The following is a 23847-nucleotide window of genomic DNA, read 5'->3' as shown; positions in this document are numbered from 1 at the left end:
TAGCAAAATTACAGTTATGAAGTAGCAGCGAAAATAATTTTATAGTTGGGGGTCACCACAACATGAGAAACTGTATTAAAGGGTCACGGCATTAGAAAGGTTGAGAACCACTGTTCTAGAGTAAGGGTTGGCAATTTTTTTAATAAAAAGCCAGGTAGTAAATAGTTTAGGCTTTTCAGGTCATGCAGTGTCTGTTGAAACTATTCGCCTTTGTTCTTGCAGTGTGAAAGTAGTCATCAACAATGCATAAATGAATGAGTATGGCAGTCTTCCAATAAAGCTTTATTTACAAAAGCAGATGGCAAGCTGGATTTGAACCTGGAGGTGTGATTTGCCAACTCCTGCTAAGAAACATTCTATAATACCCTTGCCTAGTTATAGGAATTACCTGACTTTTGAGGTGTACTACAGATACCAATGTCTCTTTTATAATTCTGGTTCAGGAGGAGACCCAGAAATCGGTATTCTACTCAAATATATTAAGTAATTTTTTTCGCCCAAGGAACAAGTTTGGCAAACATTGATCTAGGGTACAGTTATTCTTCATATTATAATATTAGAAAGCCACAAATGTTTATTTCTACTTTTAACTAATTAATAATAACTTTTCCAACATCTATCAGGTCAAAGGTGAGTCAGAGGAACCTTAATGTTTAGCTTCAGTTTCGTTTAGCACATTGATTTGATTCAGATCATCAATTTGTGGTTTAGTTTATGTTCTTGGTTTATGTATGAACTCTTATGTGATTTATTACTGGTTCTTATGTGGTTCTTTGATCAGAATAGTTCAAAGAAGGAACCTGCACTATCCTCTAAAGGACCTGAGGCTTGCTTAAGGAAATGTAAAATATGCATACACATATACTAGTATGTATGATAGAGATCATACTATATAAAAAAAGATGATGACTAGTTAGAAATAGGGTTTTATAAAGCAACTAAAAATAATCAACATTAGAGAGAGAATGCATAATTTATAAGGTACGTTATTGTCATTTCATATTTATAATCTTGGGAGGGAGATCTTTCCTCATTTTGTAGCTGAAGAGACTGCTCAAGTCACACAGCTGGTAAATGGAATTGGGACATCAGCTCTCAAGACTTTAAATTTCAAATTCTGTGCCCTTTCTCCTACCATGGGGATGGTAGGAGTGAAAGAAGGAAAACAGAAGCTAGAAAAAAAACATGAACCAAGATAAAGCTTTAATCACATTATCCATTTCTCCAATACCATGTGACTAAAAGGAAATCCAAGACTCTTAAGAGCCATTTTGCCATGGTCCTGAGAAATCAAGAAAGAAAGTTTGCCAAAATATCGCTAAATGTCTTCCAAATTTATGATTGTCTTAGAGCCAACACTTTGCAGCAGTGAGGACCCTTCCTGCAGCTTGAGAAAACAAGGTCAAGAGCCCACACTTGATGGAGATTGGGGAGAGAGAAGAATTTGGCCAGTTAGGAAGAAAGGAATTTCTGTGAACTCAACAGAACTGGCTCCTCACCTGCCTTCTCTATAGAGTCCTTCCCAGCTGTTCTTTCATAGCTTTCTGACAATCTGATCTGTGAGCCCTTGTGCTCATTTATCCTTGCAACGCCTTTCTTTACTGCCCTCTCCTTAGATGCTGTGGGATTCTAGAGAGATGCCTTATTTATTGTTTTATTCCCTAGCAATTAGGGAATAACAAAAGCACGGCATCTAATGTATAGAAGTGACTGAATTAATGCAAGAAAGAAGAACGAGAAGGAGGTGTGGGGGAGGAGAGACAGAAAGAAAAATGTTGAATGTCAATGGGACACAAGGGACAAATAAGCATTACTAATTGACCAAGGAATAGCTAATTGAATATCTCTACCCATTATATTTCTATTTCTTTCCTGTTCTTAAGCTAAACCAGAGTAGAATTATCTTCCCCAGAGTCCCTTGCCATCCTCTGATATTTTCAACTGGATCATGTCCCTGTTGATGATGATGGTCCTTAAAATTGATGATGAGAGACTGTGGCCTGTTTCCCAGGTCACCATATGCACCTTGAGCCAAAGGTCTTTTTCTTAGTGACCATTTTAACTGGTTCCCTGATTCCAGCCTGTCTGCGCAATCTGTTGCCTACACCAATGCCAGATCAACCTACAGTGGAGTTCTAGTAAACAAAGGGCTCTGATGCCTTCATCTTGCCTAATAAAACCTAAATACTAGGCGGGCCTTCATGCCTTCCACATGCCAGCTTGACACTGTGCTATTCTCTTAGTGCCAACTGACTGAGAAACTACTGTACATGGCCTCATTCTGGTATTCCAATCTTTTTCTTGTCTATTCTCTATTTTTTCAAAGTGGGATCTCAAACTCTATCTCAAAGATAATCTCACTGTCCTTAAGCTTCCTTATCAGTTTGTGTTATCTTTTGAAGCCATTTTTTATCTCATTCTTGTCTCAGGAGAGGCACAATTTTAGGAGAAGAGCACTTTGGAATTGGAAAAGTATGGGTTGTTTCCTACCTTCAACTCAAGGCCATTGGACTAATGGCCTAGCCATGCCGAAGTTGGTTTCAAATCCGCACATTTCTGAGAGCAGTTCATCTGTGCATGGCTGGCAGCAACTGAAAACCTGCCCTGCTCCTAGCAGAAGCTTTAACCACCTGTTTGCTGAGTGGTGGAAGCACTCAAATCAAATCATAGGAACAGAGAGAGGCAGGGACTGCAGGGAATGAGGGGAAGAAGGGCAGTTGGATCATAGAAGGGTTACTGGTTTTGTAGAATCATGACATTCAAACTTTATTAAAGAAAATGGCAGAGTATCTTTAGTTGATGTTTTGGCTAACAGACACCAAAATATTTTTTATTCCAAAAAAATATAAAGAAACATAACCATTTAGCCATCAGGCATCTCTTTTAGAAGGCTTTTCATTATTCTCTCTTAAACAGTGGATGCACCTGTTTTCAAACAATGCCAGCATCCCAGTAGCAAATTAGTATAATTGTATGCTCTCATGTCCTTTACAATATAAATGTTTTTTTCTGCTTATTTTCCTAAAAATCTGAACTCAGCCTTAATGACAATAAATAGAAAGTCATGCTAATGCTATTCCACAACTAATTTCCACTTAATCATTGTCCAGAGTGATTGCAAATATGTAATGGGAAATTTTAATTGCATTTATTTTATATTTGAACAGTAGCAATAATATCTTATGCAAACTGTCCACAGATTTCTCAAATACTTGCTTAAGTATAGAATCACCATGAAGCTTGGCATCTCTTTTTTCTCTTTTTTGTTATTAAAACGTGCTTTCAAAATTTACCTTTAACCTTTACTCCACACACCTAGAAAGGGTAACTGTAGTCGCACTCATGCTTCCTTAACATCTTAGCTCCCCACAGTTATTTACTATCATAATTAAGATGACTGTTACTAGTAAAAAGAAACACATTCAGATGCTATTGTGCTGAATTTCTGAATATTTGTAAGTTAGGTGTAAGCAAATACATTGTTTCTGACAAAACAAAACAAAACAAGACAAAAATATAAGGTCCATTTCCCTTCTTTCTTCCATTGAAGGATGGAAAGGATGTCTTCAGCATCCATTATCGAGAGCTTATATAAATGACCTTTTACCAGGGAACTTCAAAAATCACAATAAGATTCTTATCAATATCTCTAGAATAAATACTAGAATTAGAAGATGTGAGGGCATGAAATTATCTGCACTGGTGAGTGGAACTTCAATGCCTGAGAGTCCTGAGTGACTCATCCTGTCTTTGGCTGAGAGCCAAAACATGGCCTGCGTGTGCCTCCATGGAGTTTACAGAAAATAATCAGAGCAGCCCCCTACTGCCATGCGCAGTCAAATAACTGGCCATGCAGTTAGGAGCGGCAGTAAATTCCTTTTTATTTATTGATTCCTATGCAGAAGGTCAAATCCCTGGCCAATTTCAGATGTACATTATAATGAGAAATCTATAAATTAAGAAAGAGAACATGAGCTTAACCACACAAACAAAAAAGAGAAACATGGTTTGTCCCATCAAGCACATAATCCCAGTGGATATGATATTATTAGAGTATAATATCCAAATGGCATGTTCTTGAGTCCCAATCATTTCCTGGAGAGCAAATCTCCCTGACTTCTTCTACTATCCACACAGCTTCCCATTTGAGGAGTTGTCATGATGCCCCCTCCAAGGAAGGACACCTGCAAACCCCAGGCATGAGAGGGACGCTAATATATTTTTCAACAGCTATCACTTATAACATGTAAAAGGTTCATCTAATTATAAAAGAAAGATGGTAAATCCATATTCATTTAAAAAAAATAGTTACAACAAGGCTTTCTTTTCTCAAAGCTTCTTTCTACAATGAAAAATTTCTAAGAGAAATAATTCATGACTACATTAACCAAGTCTCCTTGTCAGATGTCTGAAAAATGATGCCTTTCATTGTATAGATTGAATTTTTGCAAACCTGTTGTAACAATGAGAAAAGGGTCTGTTAACTTGAGACATGCCCTCTCCTGCCAGGAGTTTGCCCACTTCTGTTAGGATGAAGAAACTTAAGTTATCAGCCACAACATATATTCTCAGAGCTTGACAATTCATTTATATTGCTGTGAGGGAATTTTTCTGCATAACTGCTTTTTTAAAAATAGTTGAGTCATGACAAACTCTATGATTATCTAATTAGAAAATGCTAAAAAAATCAATTGAAAATGAATTTGAATTAATGAGTTCAGTAAAGTGGCTTGATAGAAGATCCATATGCAGAAATTAATGACTTACAAAAAGCAATACATATCTAGATAAGGTAATGAAAACAAATGACTTTATTTCCAGTGACAAAAATTCCCATAAAATTCTTAGGAATAGACAATCTGAGAAATGTGCAAGACCCACATAAATACATAAATCTTTATAGAATGTAAAAGATGTCAAATCTTCCTATATTCATCTGTTTATGCAATGTAATTCCAATAATTAGACTTCTTAAAAAATGAAACTTGGCCACTAATTCTACAATAGATCGCTCATGAACATTCCTTTGAGAGTCCCCTATATGAAGGCTGGCACTGGGTTGCTAAGTTATAAGTAGCATAGATCCCAATGGCTGAGACCCAGGTAGAAAGAAGAGGCCATGAACAGATAGCTGAGAAAGTTTCAGGAAGTCTTGTAGGATTAGGCAGAAAAAAAAATTAAGTTTAGATAGTTGCCAAAGCAACCAGGACTTGAAACAAGATCCTGGAGAAAAGGAAGCAGAGAGAAGTGAACTTGACATATGATTCTACTTTGTTTCATGAGCTACTTACTGTTGGCTAAGTAACCACTAGGTGTGAGAAGCCAAGCTGAAAGTGGTGGCTAAGAGAGCGCTCAATAGCCCCATGATACTGAAAGTCAAATTTGGAATTCAGTGTCAAGGAAACCCTGTAAACATCCCAGGTTCTGGTGGGATCCTGAATTGCCCCAGAGATAAAGAAAAATTAAATATGAACCAGTGCTGTCAAAGACAGAAACCCAGATTTGAATCATCTGAGTCCCAGGCTGAATAAAGTTGATAAGTCTCTAGCTACTAGCAAAAAGCTGAACTTAACCCTCTCTAGACAAAGCTAACATCATTTAGATCCTCAAGTTATCTTTATAATCTTTCATATATACTTTCCAGCATTCAATCAAATATCCAGAAAAGGAGCCAAGAGAGAAAATAGTCAATAGAAGAAGGACTATAGCTTATTCAATATTGCAGTTACACAATATACCAACACATGAGAGAAAATAACTTTGATTAATGCTCAAAATATGAATTGACAAGGTGGAAAACTTCAGCAGAAAACTGGAACCAATAAAAAGGAATCAAATGGAAATTCTGGATGACATTTCAAAGGAAATTAGAATTTCATGAATTTAATAAATTTAGTAAATAAAAACACTTAATACATGTTTTTAATAATAACAGCCAAAAAGGATATTAGTAAACTGAAAAACAAGTCACTAAAAATATCCAGAGTACACACACACACACACACACACACACACACACACACATATAGGAAATATAACTAGGGTAGGAAATATAACATTGTGTCAACATGTGGACTTGAATTCTTTGCATTCAAATATGAAGAGATTAAAATCTGGCTCTGCAAGTGCCCTCCCTTTCCTGGAGAAAGTAATAGCACAACTCAACTTGATGCCCTGAGAAAGCAATGAGCAGGGCCGACATCAGTCTCAGAGGTAGGTGGAGAACAGTTATCCAACTGAAGGCTCACCACACACATGAATGCAATTTACTGCTATAAACTATTTGCATAAGGAAAGAATCCAACCTGATATTAAATTTAAAAATTCTTCCAGAATTGCTCACTTCTATAGGACTTTGAAGGTGGCAAACTATAAATGGTTTTGATGAGAAGTTTTGAGGTTCACAGGCTTTTGAGGTTTCTAGAGGAGAGAAAATGTTTCTGATGATGACCTTGCAATAAAACTGTACAGCCTGGCTTGGATGGCTCAGTTGGTTGAGTGTGGTACCATGAATCAAAAGGTCACTGGTCAGGGCATATGCCAGGGTTGTGCGCTTGATCCCCAGGAAAGAGTGTGCAGGAAGCAGCCAATAAATGTTTCTCTCTCTCATCGATGTTTCTCTCACCGTCTCCCTTCCTCTCTCTATAAAATCAATAAAAATTATGTGTTTTTAAAAACTGTACAAACCACATGAATAAATCACAATGAGAAAAAGTCATCTGCTTTTTAAAAAGGAAAATTAGCACCCCCAGAAGGGCAAAATTTTTAAAAGAAGGAAAAGTTTTAAAAGAATATAAAGTAATTATATTCAAAATAAATAAATATAAGGAAGAACTAGACATATTTTGGAAGGACATAATAACATTAAAAATTATATGCAAAATACACTACTAGAATCTCTAAATATTTTTAAAAGCCATTGAAATGCAAAGGATTGAATAAAATTAGACTTTTTAAGGCTATTACTAGTTAATTAGAAGATAAGTCTGAAACTATTAAGAATGCAGCACAAAATATGAAGAGATTAAAATATTGAGATATGAAAAATATCCTAGAAATGAAGAAAATGCATCGTCTTCAAGGGTTACTTTAAGCCAACATCTAGACACGTGTGTGGGTATGCAAAATTACACATAAACCAGCCCCAAAGAAAACAAAAACTTTTAGAAAGAAATGACAGATGAACAGATGACTCAATATTGGCAACAATAGAAGACACTAGAAAAATATTTTCAAATTTCTAGAGAAAAATAGCAATTAAAATAAATTGTCATTTAAGGGTGAAGGTAGAAAGACATTTTCAAAAATAAAAAAAATTAAGGAAATTTATTAATCCATGCTATCACAGAAAGAAGTGCTAAAAATATATTCTTTAGGAAGAAGGAAACCCCAAACAGAAAGTACTTCTTCTGAGACACATGCACATGAGAGTAAGGACCCAGAGTGATGGAAAGTAAAGGGGATGGGGATAGATGAGTCCCTTGTGGTAGCCTGTTACTATTCCCAATGACCGCCTGCCTTGCTCTGGGCAAATATTGAACCTTCTTTTCCACAAACGTGCTTTTGTCGGTGGAATGTGGAGGCATTGACATGTCCCACATCTGAGGTTAATGGCCCTGCCTGGTTCTGTCTATGTTTTGACCCCCTTTACCTTGAGACTGGGTTAAAGGCTGCCCCTCCAGCCTCCCACAGAAGGAAACCTGGCGCATAGCTGAAGCTGACCTGCATCCAACAAGGTCAGGAGCAAGAAATAAACATTTTTGTCATAGAAATCCTCTGAGATTGCAGGGCTGTTTCTTATCACAGCATAATCTAAGCTAAAATTGTTTGATACAGAAAAATATAATAGAAAAACGTGAACCAAAGAAGCCTGGTGTAATGTAGTGAGGTAGCAGAGAGCCCTCTTTTATCTAGATGAGCCAGCTGTGAAGAGCAAAAGTTACAGTCTCCACTTAAATGGAGATAAATAGAGACCTCAAAACATCCAGCAAGTAACTTAATTATCTGCATTTGGACCTAGAATTCATCTTTAACTTCCTGTCCACTTACTCATTCCACATTATTAGTTTCCATATTTAGATGCAGAGCTAGTGTCTGATTGACTAAATGGAGTAGGTTTCCCACACTCCAGTGTCTTGCTAGTAAGTATATTGGTTGGGAAGGGCAGTGATACACAGGTGCCGTGAGTATGTCCAGAGTGCTGTGGAAACACTGAGGAAGGTGTCAAACCTAAACATGGGACAGAAGGAGTTAAATTGAGCAGGTCATACTTGAAACCACTTTTAAAGGATTATTAAGTGTGAGGGGAAGTGGTAGGGAGCAAAAGAGGGCACTTCGGGGAGAGGAAATAACCATATTTTCTACTTGGAAAAAACACTAAAAGCTCCCCCCTCTCAAAACTGATCAATCTTACCAATTTGACTTCGTTGGAAAAGGCACTTTTTCTGTTTCCTGCCAAACAGTTTGCTGAAGCAAGAATTTAGGTTTTACCTGGTTTCTTGTCTCCCAAAAGAAGAAGTGAGAGAAAAAGAAAAGTCATAAAATATAAACATAGACTAGTGAATAAACAAGTAGGTGCCAACTTTCAAGAATGAAAAGCATCATCTAATTAGTGTGTATATTTTCATAACTCTACAAATTTTGAATGACAATAGTGAGATCCCTGTATTCATTAAGGAATAGTACATGTGGGGGGATATTTTTCTTCACTTTCTAGGAAAGCATGCATTTAAGAAGAGTTTACTAAATATAGAAACAATATTTATCACCCAATAATAGAAAAATTTGATGTACTTTAGAATTACTGGGTTTGCTGAAGACAAAATAAGATGATTTTTACCCAAGATTACTAATAAATACTAAATCCAGTGAGGAGTAAATATAATAATTTCTTATCTGTACACAAAACAAGTCTCGCCTGCATCTTATATTGAATTAGCACAGAAGTGACTTGGTGCTATTTTTAATTCTGCTATATGATTCTGACAGCCTGTTTTCTGTACATGTGATGAAAATAGTTCACTGTTTTCAAATGTAGCCCAGTTTGGGTCATTTAACTTTCATGTTATTAGCATGGTCTACATTTAGTGAAAGTAACACATCTTAAATGTAATCATTTATTCATTAACTAGAGGCCCAGTGCGGGAAATTAATGAATGGGTAGGATCCCTAGGCCTGGCTGGCAATCAGGGCTGATTGGGGGCTTCTGGCTGCTCTCCAGGGCCTCCCTTCCTCAGCTGCCGGCTGCTGGCCTGGGCCTTCCTTTGTTCCGCACTGCCTCCTGGTGGTCAGCGCATGTCATAGTGAGCGATTGGTCTCCTGGTCAAACTCCTGCAGGGACAATTTGCATATTAGGCTTTTATATAGAGAGATAGGCATCTATTAAGGGTCTGCTGTTTAAAGGGCTCTTCTGATTCAAAGGGATACAGCCATACTCTCCCCAGAATTCTGTGAAGAAGGGATGGAAGGAAAATCAGGAAGGAGCCATTCACTTTTGAGTCTATTTCTATTTTGCCCCATTTCTGATCATCATTTTCCCTATAATCAATAAACCCATTTGGCTCGTAATTCACTCATTTAGTTTTGGTCTCTCTTCTCCATTTGTCTTGTTATTTCCAACTATCTTTCCATTTTTCTTTTGGAAGTTATTGAATTTCTTCATTTAACTAATCCTCCACATAATGAAAACATTACATGGGTTTCTGTCCTAGAGAAAAAGTCATTTACCTGAATTAATAATTTGAACATAGCTATAAGTTCTTCAGAAAAAAAAAAAAAAAGCTTAATGGAAAAAGCGCTTCCATCAAGGACAGAAAATCATAGCAAAAGTTGTAGAATGTTTTAGGCTTTTATTCCTCCATAAAGAAGTTTAATTATTCATACACTATATGTAGACCAAAATGGAAGTTTGAAAAATGAAACAAAAAACAAAAAGCACTTAATCTATGGAAAAACAAATAGTTAAAATGCAATGGGTTCATCTTATCCCATTTGTATTTAATCTCATTTCTGTAAGAAAAATAACATGGAAAGCTGAAAGATAGAAGATAATTCAGAGAAAATCAATGGCTAAATAATGTCGAGACAAAATAAATGAACACACAATAAAATATTAAAGGACTTTAATACATAGAGTTTGCCTAAGAAAGAACAAATATAAGGTAAAACTGTCATTAATTGAAAGGTGACTATCAAAAACAGATTCATACAAACTTTTATAATACCCAAACAAATTCAACTTGTTAGATCAAGTATGTAAATTACAAAGGTTAATAGTTTTGAGATAAAGGTTTGGGCTGATCTAATTGAACTAAATATGATAAAATCATGCAGAGAATGGGTAGAGTGCTGACTGATTTTACTATGTGAACTCAGGACCTTCCCTAGCTGTTCACAGGTGGTAACTCTCACTGCCCTGGACATGCCTTCCCAACTCAGCCCCTGGCCACCCTCCTCAGTTCAGCCTGATTCCTCCAATACTTTCTCTCTCTCTCTCTCTCTCTCACACACACACACACACATACACATACTCTCTCACAAATACCTCCCACACTAACATGCACACTCATAAACACTGTCACATGCTCACAAATACCCTCGTACTCACATACACTGATACCCACCACACACAGACACACATCCACACTTTCTCCCTGCTTATCATTCAGGTCCATTAACAGATTTTTTCCTTGCTACTGACCCTTGGCATCACTCCCCATTTCCTTCCTGGCTAAGCCCTCCAGAGTGCCATATACCAAACTCACTTGCTACCCACCTAGATTTGAAGATCATTGAGAAAAGGAAAAAATGTGATTTTCATACAACCTCCTCCTAGCACATTTCCTGGCTTACAGTGAATGCCTAAAAATGAAATGAACCTTTGACAACATCTGAATTACAAGGATCTCCTCTCTCTCTCTCACACACACACACACACATCTCTCTCTCTCTCTCTCTCTCTCTCTCTCTCTCTCTCTCTCTCTCTCTCTCTCTCTTTTCTCTCTCTCTCTCTCTCTCTTTCTCCATTCCTCTCTAAAATTCAATGCAAAATTTTTAAGTTTATTTTTAAAATTTTTAAAAGTGAATGACAAATTTGCCTTGACATCTCACTGGTCAAACTTATTTTTGATGCTAAGGCAGTATGACTAGCACAGGAAGAAAACATTCCCCAGGCTAGATGGTGTTGACCTGGAGCAGAGCAGTTGGTATTTAAATCCATGGAGTCAAGAAGACCTGTCAGAGATAACTTCTCATGGGGAGTTTAAAATGCCAAGACAAAAGCTGGAGTGTCATCCAGAGAGCAAGAAAAGATGTGAAGGAAATTGATATTAAACTGTTCTGGTACAGATGTGTGCTACATGGAAAAGTCAGAAATGTCTCTCTCCAGGCAGGTGTCAAGGAGAGTTCTCAACCACTTTCCATGGAGGGGTTTTTGGAAGTTTGGCCCAAAATTTTGGACCTCATACCCTTTTTCAGATCTCTGCATATTAAAAATAGCTGGAAGACCTGGGTTCCAATTTGGTCTTGGTGCTGACCAATGATAAATGATATGCTATGGGACCCATGTACAAATTTAACCCTGTAGCCACCTCACCTACACAAGGCTTATATTAGAATCAAATGTGTGTATGTTTGTGAAAGTGTTAGGTATGACCAGACTCTTATCAGACATTGTAATATTTCAAGCAAAGAAAAAAGCTGAGAAAATAAACAAATTGAGAAGTTATAGGAGTGAAAAGAGTGGTTATCTCATCAGCATCTCAGATAATTGGCATTTACTAAAGAGGATTAATACATTTAGTAGTCTATCACAAAATTTTTAAAGTAAGGAGATCCCACTTCTGATGTTAAAAACAAACAAACACCAAAACTGTCACATACTTGTGCTGATTCATTGCAACTCAGATTGACTTGGGGACCAGACTTTCAAACCACACAAATCTGTCACATTGAGCAGAACTTTCACTTGCTTAACCTAGTCTGACATTGTCAACTATTCATGTATTTATTTTCAATTTATACTTACTTAATTTTTCTAAGGAATTTCCATTCAAACCTCAAATCAATCTAAAATACACAGGATAGTAAACAAATACTTTATGTGTTATTATTTGTAAATGAGTTAAAGTGCTTTGAAATAATTTTAAATCACCTTAAAATATAATGTCAAGCAATGGGAAATAATTGTGGGGATTTTTTTCCCACTAATTGAGTATAGCATTTTTGTTTTCTTAGGGTAGATTTTTAACATTTTCTAATTCCCTGCGGAAATGGTCCAGGAAGCAGTGCTCCCCCATCATTCCTGTGCAGCATTGCTTGACTCTGACGGTGTGTGGTCATTTTCAGAGCTGGAGGCCGAGGAGTGGTGCAAGCATCTCTGTATGGAGTGTCTGGGGACCAGGCTGAATGACATCAGCCTTGGGGAACCTGACCTTCTGGCAGCAGGAGTGCAACGAGAACAGAATGGTAAGTGGGAGTCGCCTTCCATCATTGTCAAGTACACTAGCCATCATAGAACTTTGAAAATTAAAAGGAGCCCAGAAATGTTTCAGACCAATCGTTTTTTCAAGGAAAGTAAACTGATCGACCTGAGCTGTTTAAGAGACTCTCAAGATTGCATAGCAACTAGAGATAATGTTAATATATAACCCGGGTCTCCTGACATCTTTCTTTGTGACATTGCCATTTACCTAAATAAATAACTAATAAGTTAAATCACTGTATATAAGGTTTTGACTGGACAACATTCTTAAATTTTCTTCTTTGAGAGTTACTGTACTTTAGAGTCTATATAAACAAATTTGACTTATTGTGTTGTTTATCGGTTGATTTCAGGAAATTTGGCTAATACAATGTCTTAGCCTAGAATATCATAACAAAATGCCATAGACCTGGTGGCTTGAACAACAGGAATTAATTTATCACAGTTCTGGAGGCTGGAAGTCCAAAGTTAACATTCCAGCAGGGTCAGTGTCTGGTAGGGACCCTTTTCCTGGCTTGCTGACAACCGCTTTCTTGCTGTGATCCTGAGAGAGAGAGAGAGAGAGAGAGAGAGAGAGAGAGAGAGAGAGAGAGAGAGCTCTCTTAAGTTTCTTCATATAAGGGCACTAATCCCATTATGAGGACCCCACCCTCAGTACTTCATCTAAATTTATCCCCAAAGATTCCATCTTTAAATACTATAACTTTGGAGGATTAGAGCTTCAATAGATGAATTTAGGTTGGGGGTTGGGGAGATACAATTCATCCCATAGCAACTATAAGTAGGAAAGTACAGTGGGTGAAATCTCAGGGTATAAGAAAATTGAGGTTTATGTGACACACAGTTTACTTCTAAGTTTACTTCCTACACTCTTCTGTAATTTAATGGGCCTTACTGATATCTCTTTAAAATTTATGCTGCAGGTTCTTGCCTAGCACCTCTAAATACTGAAATCAGAGTGATGTAATGAGCTCCTTTTTCTTCATCTTTAAAAAATCATTACCATCACCACCAGATGATCTAGCGGTATGAAAATAGAAACGTTTCAGTGTTGCTAATTTTTAATGGCCAGTGTTTGAAAAGGTTGACTAATGTTGGAAAAGCTTGACACTAATTATTAAAAAGACTTCTTAGAATTATGCATGGTTTATAAATTAGAACAGGTAGACGTGCACCATGATAACACTCAATGGCTGTCATCTTGTTATGACTGATAATGTTCTAACAACCATCACTGTCTTGTAGTTCATTAAAAAGCATTATTTTCTGTTTGTTGCTAAATTGGAAAACATGTTTTCCTCACCGATTGATCATGAACACATATGGACTCAAAACACAGCCTGTGTTGATAGTTTTCAAAAGGTCATGAAGGCTTTCCTGGGGCTCCTTTTCTAGCTGCCTTTGTATCAGTTTCCCTTCCACTTTCTTGGAGTTCAGCTCTCTAGTCCGTTTTCTGAGAGCCGTGCTAAGTGCAGAAAGTCCATAATCACACTGTTTGATGCATGCTGCTCAGTTTAAGGAAAAAAAAAAAAAAAGAAAAAACAAACAAACTCTGGCTGTTAACATTTGTCAAGTACGACATAAAAGAAATACGAAGAAAGCCGCTAAGTCAGGCCTAGGAGAGAGGAAGCATTATTGTGCACTTGTTCACTGTGAATTGTATGCTTTTATTTTAATATTGGGTTTGTAGACAGTTTCCATCCAAATAGATAATGTACTCCTTTGGTTTACTGTAATTTTTAAATCTAACTTGATAATAATGTCAAAGTAACTTGCCTAGCATATAAAGGGAAAATTTTAATATGTTTTTTTTAGGCTAGGTCAAGCAAGAAATTCAATGCCAGAGCTATTTATAAAAAGCACAGGCAGATATAGCCTGCTGAGTAATCTCCAGGCCACAGTATAAATGCGGGCTATTCCCACAGACAAGTAATTCTCTCCTAATTTCAGTTTCCTAATTTCAGTGTGAAGATGAACTAATACTTGCTCATGGCGCTGTCATGATGGTGAAGTGAGGTCTTATCAAATAAAAACCAACTTTCCTTCTTAGCTCAATTTAAAAAATCACAAGTGTTTTTAAGCATAAGTAAAAACAAAAAAATAAAAAATATTTCTGAATATATGTGAGAGAAGACCTGAAATCATAAAGCTTTCCTTTATGCCTTCCAGTCACTTTTCCAGCATCTTCAAGCATAAAACCTCTGAACATAAACAAAATCCTTAACTTCCTAAGACATGTTTGAAGTCATTAATATGTACAAATTGGAATAAATCCTTTATGAAATATTTATCATTACAGATTTGGTCCTCTTTCCTTAAGGCATTTTAGTATTAAATTATGGAATTTACCCTTCATCAGAACTATTATTTTACTATTTTATTAATACCTAGAGGCCCAGTGCATGAAATTCGTGTACTGGACGGGGAGGGGGGGGGGTGTCCCTCACCCTGGTCTGCACCTTCTTGCAGTCCGGGACCCCTCATTCTTTACCACCCACCTGCTCACTGCTCCTTACTGTTCATCTCACTGCATCTGCCCCCTGGTGGGGAGGGACTGTGGGAAGGCTCCAGGATATGTCCAGCCTGTCTCACTCAGTCCTGATCGGCCGGACCCTAGCAGCCAACCTATCGGTCAGAGCATCTGCCCCCTGGTGGTCAGTACACATCATAGTGAGCGGTTGAGCAGCCTTAGCATATCATTAGCATATTACACTTTGAATGGTTGAATGGATGACCAGACACTTAGCATATTAGGCTTTTATTATATAGGATGTGCTTGGATTTCATTTACAGTTTCTCTTGAGCAGTGAGGTACACATGTGTGCAGAATTGAAATAGTAAATTACATTATTGTGGCTTGTGGTGATTGTGTGGTCTCCTATCATCAAGGAAACACTCACTGTGCAGCCTTGACCACCACATGTTTTGGACATTCAAAATTGTTACTTTTCCTCTACTGTTTTTCCGACTCTTCAGACAGCTTGATCTTATTTATTCTGAGACTAGCTAAGAATGAAGCTTTGTGCAAATAATTTTAAAGGTGTAATTTGTGTTGCTGAGGTAAAAGTTATCTATTAAAATCTTTGCTAGAATCATCTTTATCTAATGCTTCCAGCTGCTTTTATATTGACTCTGAATCTCACACGGTACGGGGAAAAGTAAGCAAACATAAGCACACACACACACAGACTTATTTTTAGATGTTGGTTAACAATGCCACAAGAAAGTGTACATTAAGTATACATTTTAAACTTTAAATTTGTACAACTTCCAGGATCTTCACATCTTTTAGTAGTACTTAAGATAGCCTACAGTAACCTCAGAATGTGACCTGATTGGGAATATGGTCTTTACAGAGATAATCAAGTTTAAATGTGGCCATTATAATGAGCCCTAATCCAATATGACATTCCCTATGTCCTTATAAAGAGGGAAAAGTTGGAGGCAGAAACAGACATGCAGAGAGGAAAGATGATCTGAAGACACATGGAGAGAACACGGCCATGTGAAGGGAGTGAGGCATCTACAGGACGTGGGTTGCTGGCAAACACAGAACCTAGAAGGGACCAGGAAGGATTCTCCCTCTGGAACCTCGTAGAGAACACAGCCCCGCCGACACCTCGAGGTCAGACTTCTGGCTCTAGAACCACCAGACACTAAATTTATGTTGTTTTAAGCCACCCAGTTTTTAAAATACAATATACAGTTATGAAAATAACTTTCTAAACCTACGAATAGAAGAAGACTTTCTCAAACCGATGAAGAACATCAATGAAAAACCTTCAAAAATTATCATTCTTGAAGGTAAAATACTGACTGCTACCTTCATATGATTATAAATAAGCAAAGACATCCTCTTTCACCACCTGTAGTCAGTATTCTACTTAAGGTCCTAATTTGTGTAATATTACAAGAAAATAAAATCATAAAAATTGGTTAAAAATAATAATAATAAGCTAGGGTTGTGTACCTGGAATACCCAAAGGAATTTATAAGGAAGCAACTAGAATAATTTACTTATTCAGGGATGTTGCAGAATAAAAAGTTAATATGTAAAAATGTATATATATATATATATATATATGCTATATATTATAAGCTATATACTATTTACACACATATTAGCAATAAACAATAAACATTTGCAAAGTGAAATATAAAAAATATCATTTATAAAATCATCCAAAATCACATACTCAAAGATAAACTTGGCAAAGTATATAACCCTATCTCTACACTGAAAACTCAATATTACTGAGAGAAATTGAAAGAGATCTAAATAAATGAAGCAGTAAATCAGGTTGGTGATGGCAACATTCAATACTGATAAGAAACTGTGACTCCAGTATCAAGAAACTGGCTGAAAAGCTCATCGTCCCTTTGTCTTCTGTTTATTTCTACTCACTAGAGGTGGTTTTGCTTCATGTCAGAAACCCCATCTCTGATCCTCCGCTTCTTGCTGCAGCAGGAAGGATTTGTCCCACTTACCTCCACCTGCCAGGCAAGCTCATCGCTATATATGGATTAGTTCCTGCCTAAACTTAATCTATTTAAAATGCTGGTGATGGAGGAAGGAAGGTTTGGTCCTTCTCAGAGCTGATGACCCATTCGGTCTCCCACACACATAGGCTGGGTTTTCACTGTTCCTTTTCCCGGACCATTTCTCCTGAGCACAGTGACCCTTTCTCGCAAGGCCTTGTCCAATTCAGTTTAACTAAACCTTGTTTGGTAGCTCCCTCGAGACTGTTCTGGGAGTTGTGACTGTAATCCTATGTCCCGGCCTTTTGAGACTCAGTCTGTTCCATTGGCCCTCTCAATCCAGCCCTGGTATAAAAATGCCCTTGCAGATGTAACTGAAAATTCAGCTACATTCTTTGTGGGACATTAGTTAAATAAATATCCTATTTCATTATTGTTTTTGGCCATTTAAAATAAAATTATATTTTCTCATAAGGACGCCCAGCCATCTGTGTTTAGGTCATTTTGATGCCCACAAAAGCCTGAAAACCAGTGCTCTAGGCAGTAAAAACCAAATGTAGGTTCATAAATATGAAAGTGACATGATTAGAGAGATGTTCAAAACACCTGCCTGATAAAATTATTTCACAAAGGTAAACATTTTAAAAAGTCATTTTAGGAAAACCATAAAAATATTAGAAGAATCCATAGGCAGCAAAAGATCAGACATATGTCGTAGCAATATGTATCTTTACTGATACATCTCTTAGGAAAATGGAAACGAAGGAGAAAAATAAACAAATTAGACTCTGCACAGCAAAAGAAACCATCAACAAAACAACAAGAGAACCCACTTCATGGGAGAACATATTTGCCAATGTGACATCTGATAAGGGTTTAATCTCCAAAATGTATAGGGAACTCATACAACTTAACAAAAGGAAGATAAACAACCCAATCAAAAAATGGGCAAAGGACCCAAATAGACACTTTTTGAAAGTGGGTGTACAGAAGGCCAAGAGATATATGAAAACATGCTCAAAGTCACTAATCATCATAGAGATGCAAATCAAAACGACAATGCGATACCATGTCACTCCTCTCAGAAAGGCAATCATCAACAAATCAACAAATGACCAGTGCTGAGAGGAGGAGGAGAAAAAGGAACCCTCAGCACTGCTGGTGGGAATGCAGACTGGTGCAGCCACTGTGGGAACAGTATGGAGTTTCCTCAAAAAATTAAAAACGGAACTCCCATTTGACCCAGTAATCCCACTTCCAGGAATATATCCCAAGAAAGCAGAAACATGAATCAGAAAGGATATATGCACCCCTATGTTCATAGCAGCACTATTTACAATAGCTAAGATTTGGAAACAGCCTAAGTGCCCATCAGCAGATTAGTGGATTAGAAAACTATGGTACATCTACACAATGAAATACTATGCCGCTATAAAAAAAAAAGAAAGAAAGAAAGAAAGAAATTCTTACCTTTTGCAACAGCATGGATGGACCTGGAGAGCATTATGCTAAGTGAAATAAGCCAGCCAGAGAAATATAAATACCACATGATCTCACTCATTTGTGGAGTATAATGAACAACATAAACTGATGAACAAAAATAGATACAGAGTCATAGAAGCATCAAACAGACCGTCAAGCCTCAGAGGGAAGGCAGGGGAGGTTGGGGGAAGGGGGTAGGTAAGAGATCAACCAAAGGACTTGTATGCATGCATATAAGCATAACCAAAGGACACAGACAGTAGTGGGATGGGACATTTGCTGGGGGTGGGGGGAATGGCCCGGAAGAGGTCAATGGGGGAAAAAGGAGATATATGTAATACTTTCAACAATAAAGAATTTTTTTAAAAAGTCTTTTTAGTGAAGCCAATTTTATCTTTGTCATATTGAAATGGTCTTTCCAATGGAAACCATAACAAATTTGAGCAACAGCCTGTTTTATGTTAGTAAGGGCATCAAGTAAATTATTCAAAGCAAGTGCAGAAACCTTCCTCCCATGATAATGGAATAGGAAAGAGTATAATTTACTAGATAATTGATGCTCTGCTCTTATCTTTATGTGCCTAGTTTTCTGCTGGATTACATTAGTCTAGTTTTTAATTGAATCTCTAATTCTTGGAAATTAGGGGAGGATGGATTTGAATATTTAAAAATTGGAAATAAAATAGGATAAATTTTTCATAAGATGCAAGAAATAACATTAAAAGAGGGGTTATCAAGAAGGGGTTAACTTGAGTTGCTAGGTAACAAAGTGTGTGAAGACTGAGAAATTTGAAGGCAGGCAAGGGGGGAAGGGCCACCACAGGTACCTTTCACCTACACTATGTTGCCTGGAGCTGGCTCTGGAAGGACTCTTTGGGGCAAGTTACTCAATCACTTTGTATTTACATGTAAAGATCTAGAGCCCTATAGTAGGTGAATCTTATTAAATTCACTAATTTATTATTCTCCAGCTTTTCCGCACTTTCATTGTGATGATTGGACTCTCTGTCTTCATCATTTCTGGATTTATCTGCTAACATTAGAGCACACAGACATTTCAGGGAAAATATGGTTCTCCTGAGTCCTCTGATGTTTCATGTTGCATCTACCTGAAGGTCACTCAGTGTCACAATTATTTTTTTATATATATTTTTTTAAATATCAAACTGTGGGTGTGAATATCAAGGGTCAATGTGGCCCTAAGGACCTAAGCAATAATAAAATTGGTTAATGATGTTCATTTATTTCATTATTTTGAAAGAAGTGTTATTTCTTGACTTTTGGGGGGTGATTCTTCAATTGCTATCCTCAGACTCTGGAATTGATGGAAAGAAAGGAATTTAGAGGAATGTTTTACTCTCTACTTTTATAAAAATATTTTCCCTGTCCACAACAAATGCCACTGACATATCATTAGTTCCAAATGTAAAAGCTGAACTTCATCCAAAGGGTCTTGACCAAAGAAAAGAAGACTACTGTTCAGGCATTTTCTATATTCCTGAGTCGTCACTCTGTTTGGTCCAAGTTTCATTTATACTCTTATATGAGATCATGCCCCTTTGGCATACTACTTGTCAACCCCATTGGTTTGGGAGTTGTGGTAGGAATGTGGATGATGTTTTTAATGCTAAATGTTCATAACTTACTTGGTTTCACACAATAAATTTTGAATTTAGAATATGTATTTCATAAATATATATATGTGTGTGTGTGTGTGTGTGTGTGTGCTTTTTATTGCAGATAATTAATAGGGCTATGTTATTTCTTCATTTATCATCTATAGAATTTATCTTAATTTGTCTTTAGGAAATGAATGTGAAATCATATACATATTAGTTTTATAGGTCAATAATCTAAGTAAAAAATTGAATTATTAGATTATTTTAGTCAAAAATATCTAGACACTTGATTATAACTATTGTTCATATGGTTACTAAATTTCAAGTTATCATGCTTAAATTAAATTTAACTTATTTAGAATCTGATTTTACTGTCTTTTTTTTTTTGCATCAACAAATCGTTATTCTGCAAAATACCTGCCACAGAAAGATTCTTTCTATTATACAGACAATGCCAGCTCAGTGCAAGCAGTCAGTGTTTAAATCGAGGCATTCTGATGGATGATAGCACATTCCTAAACATATCAACCCTCTTCCAACTGCATCTGCACCATTATCCCTTTCAAAATAATTAATTCAACAGCACTGCCTTTAATGCACTACTCATAATTAAATTTAAACTCACAAGGATTTATCTGCCAGTAATTCTTACAATTTTTGTTATCGTGACTCATTATTTGTTTATAATTCCTCAATTCTTGCAAACCATATTTATTATGGCAATATTTATTTTATTCCTAGTTAACCAATATTTATTTATCACTCACTTTAAACTAAGACTATGAACTAGGGATATTTTATAAGACACTTTATAGGTCACCCTAAGGTCTTTACTTCCTGGAACTTACAAACTAATCTTATTTTCCAAAATTAAGTGCATATAATGCATTTAACTGGGGATTAGAGGCTGCAGAATTTTGTGGTAGCCTTTAAGATGCACAAAAAGTTATAAAACTAGATTTGGAATTATTGCCCAATAATCAGATTTTCAAGTATAAAATATCCAGGAATGAAAACAATTGTGTTTTTTCATTTTTGCATACCAAAAACCACATTATGAAGTCCTGCAGAAGGCAGTAATGAATATCTGCAATTATCATGGGCTGAAATTGACAGTGAATACAATGTGTTTTGACAGTCAGTCTGAGCGTGCATTGAATACTTCATGCCACAAAGGTGAAAAAGAGTACATTCTTGCTTAAATTAAATAAGACACACCCCTCAGGAATTGTGTGTATGATATCCACTTAAGGTGTGTGAAGAAGCAGACAGGAAGCAGCCATTGGGCTGAAATCCACTTAGCTTTTTACCCTCATTTCTCCACCATACAATTTAACCATTTAATCCCCACCATAGAGAATGCATGCAACAACAAGTTGTAGGATGAGTGAGCTAATTGATGATTAAGAATACTTGAACTCCTTTTTTCATACGCCATATGGAAGAAAGTAGTGTTTTGCAGTGTATTTGGATGTCCCCCCGGGACACAAGACCACTTTCTGAGGGCTGTAGGCAGGTAGACAAATCAATCCAGTGCAGCTACAGTCATGCCTCCTTTCTCCATTCTTTGTTTCTTTGCAGAGCGGTTCAATGTGTATCTGATGCCTACACCAAATCTGGATATTTACGGCGAATGCACAATGCAGATCACTCATGAGAATATCTATCTCTGGGATATCCACAATGCCAAGGTCAAACTGGTGATGTGGCCTCTCAGCTCCCTGAGGAGATACGGGCGGGACTCCACATGGTTCACCTTTGAGTCAGGAAGGTAAGCTCTAAGGGCAGCAACCAAGCGTAGGAGGTGACAGGTAAACTCCGGAAGGAAAGGTTCAATCTAACAGTGTCCAGACTGACCACTGTTTTTATAAAGGTTAGAATTCACCAAACACATAATTTCTCCAGATTCTTGTTTATAATAGAATAAAATTGTGTTAATTTTATGGTCAGGTTAATTACTCTACTCAAAATTATTTCAGTCTCTTAGGTTGGCATCAAACTAGTTGCATAATTATATTAATAATACAATATAGTTTGCAATATTATTACAATAACATATTGTATCCTACTATATTTTTAGTACAATAGAATTTGCATAAAATTCAGCATGTCCTTGCTGGCATTATTTTCTGAGTGCTTTATAAGAAAACAATTTTGAAAGAACTTTTATATAAAATTGCTTAAATATATTTTTAGGTCTAAAATAAGTTAATGAATATTTATTTATCAAGGTGTTTATGTTAATAACATTAGTTAAGTATAAATATTAATTCAGAATGACTGAACACATGTTGGCAAATCCATAATTTATGGAATGGGTAACTCAGGTTTTAAACTTAGTATATCAAGGCATATACAGTAGTTGTAATTCATAAATGTCAGAAGTGAATGCTTGTTTCCCAATCATTTATCCACAGACAAGGTTTAGACATGAGTTTCAACCAACTAAATCAATGTGTTTATGCAATATCACAAAATGTGTTTGTGATATTGTTATCACGCATCCAAGACAAGACCTAGGTTTTGGACTGTATCTGAGAGACGTTTAATGTACCAGACCTCGCCCTGGAGATGTGGTTCATCACATTCTGAAAATGAATTTATGGTATTATAAGGTAATTACAGTGAAGTTTTGTTGCACTTGACATAGCAATTTTAATTACATAAGTTTCTTCTTACAAAACTGTTAAGTACTTACTCAAGGTCAGATTCTACTAATATCCATCTAGGGTAGGCCAGATGTCTTTTAAATTTTTCAAGGGGAAAAAAACTGAGCAGAAGTAATTTTACGAGTCTGGAGCCCTTTTGCACCTTTTGCACGAAAGTATTATTAAAGTCTGGAGCACACTGATTTCTTGAAAAGCCTCCAACCTTGTGTTTACTTAGCGGCTGTGAGTTCACTCAACTGTCTGCCTAGATACTGGCAGTGTAACCATAATCACATTCTAAATACTTATTAGGAAATAAAAATCCTCATAAGAAAATGAATGTTTTTCTACATGTACACTATTTTTTTAAAAAATCATATAGTTATGAAAAAGGGATTACAGGTTCGAGATTGCCTGACATAAAATTTATGATACATTTTTTTGCTGGCCTCAAAAGTTAGTGGATGTACATATAAAAAGAGATTGCTTTATTTTTCATCATTTAGCAATATACCCCCAGGGTCCTCTTGCCTGCATCTTTTCCCTGGGTACTCCTATTTTCCTATTTTTATGTAGAGCAATTGAAATACCTTGTTTCCTCATTTCAGTAGGTGTCTCATGATTTTAAAAAACAAGTAGTTATTTTTGCTTTTATAGTGGTTACCCTGTATTTTCACTGCATTTGTACCTGTCTACATTAGTTTTTTCTTCAAAGTCTTTAAGGGGGATATACTTGCTCACCACAGGTTTCAAAATTGATGTTCTCAACCAAAACATCAAATTATTTGATGTGCATTTTGGCTTTTCTAACATTCAATATTAATTGGTTTTCTATGATTTTGATGATTTTTAATAATTTTAAGGTACATGAAAAGATATAAATATATCAAAATAGATAAGGTCCTTAATCCTCAAGCTTTCTCTGTTTGGTTTGGTTTTCATTTTTGTTTGTTTTTTTGGTTTAGCAGTAATTTTTCTTTGTTGTTTTTGTTGGTGTATGCCAGAAAAACTTAAAGAACAAATATCTTAATGTCTATTAAGTATGTTGACACCTACACTCCTATGTGCCCTGGGAATCAAGGAAAACTAGATTTAGATCACAGCTCTGTCACTATTAATAATTTAGCTTGCTCCATTT

General features: G+C 36.4%; 1 protein-coding gene across 2 annotated transcripts in view; it reads left to right on the top strand.

Moving 5' to 3' along the window:
* Positions 1-23847, top strand: part of DOK6 (docking protein 6) — a 257390-nt gene that overhangs the window by 125216 nt on the left and 108327 nt on the right. Inside the window, exons 4-5 of one of the 2 annotated variants that reach the window (XM_080686943.1) lie at positions 12346-12465; positions 21643-21832. In XM_080686943.1, the coding sequence (XP_080543069.1) occupies positions 12346-12465; positions 21643-21832 (310 nt within the window). The remainder of the gene's footprint in view (positions 1-12345; positions 12466-21642; positions 21833-23847) is intronic. The other variant, XM_080686944.1, reaches the window with a different exon arrangement.

This window comes from Plecotus auritus, assembly GCF_963455305.1.
Source record: "Plecotus auritus genome assembly, chromosome: 8".
NCBI classification, from domain to species: Eukaryota; Metazoa; Chordata; class Mammalia; order Chiroptera; family Vespertilionidae; genus Plecotus; species Plecotus auritus.
Note: the sequence above shows the minus strand (reverse complement) of the source record. Positions and strands in the feature narration are given on the sequence as shown.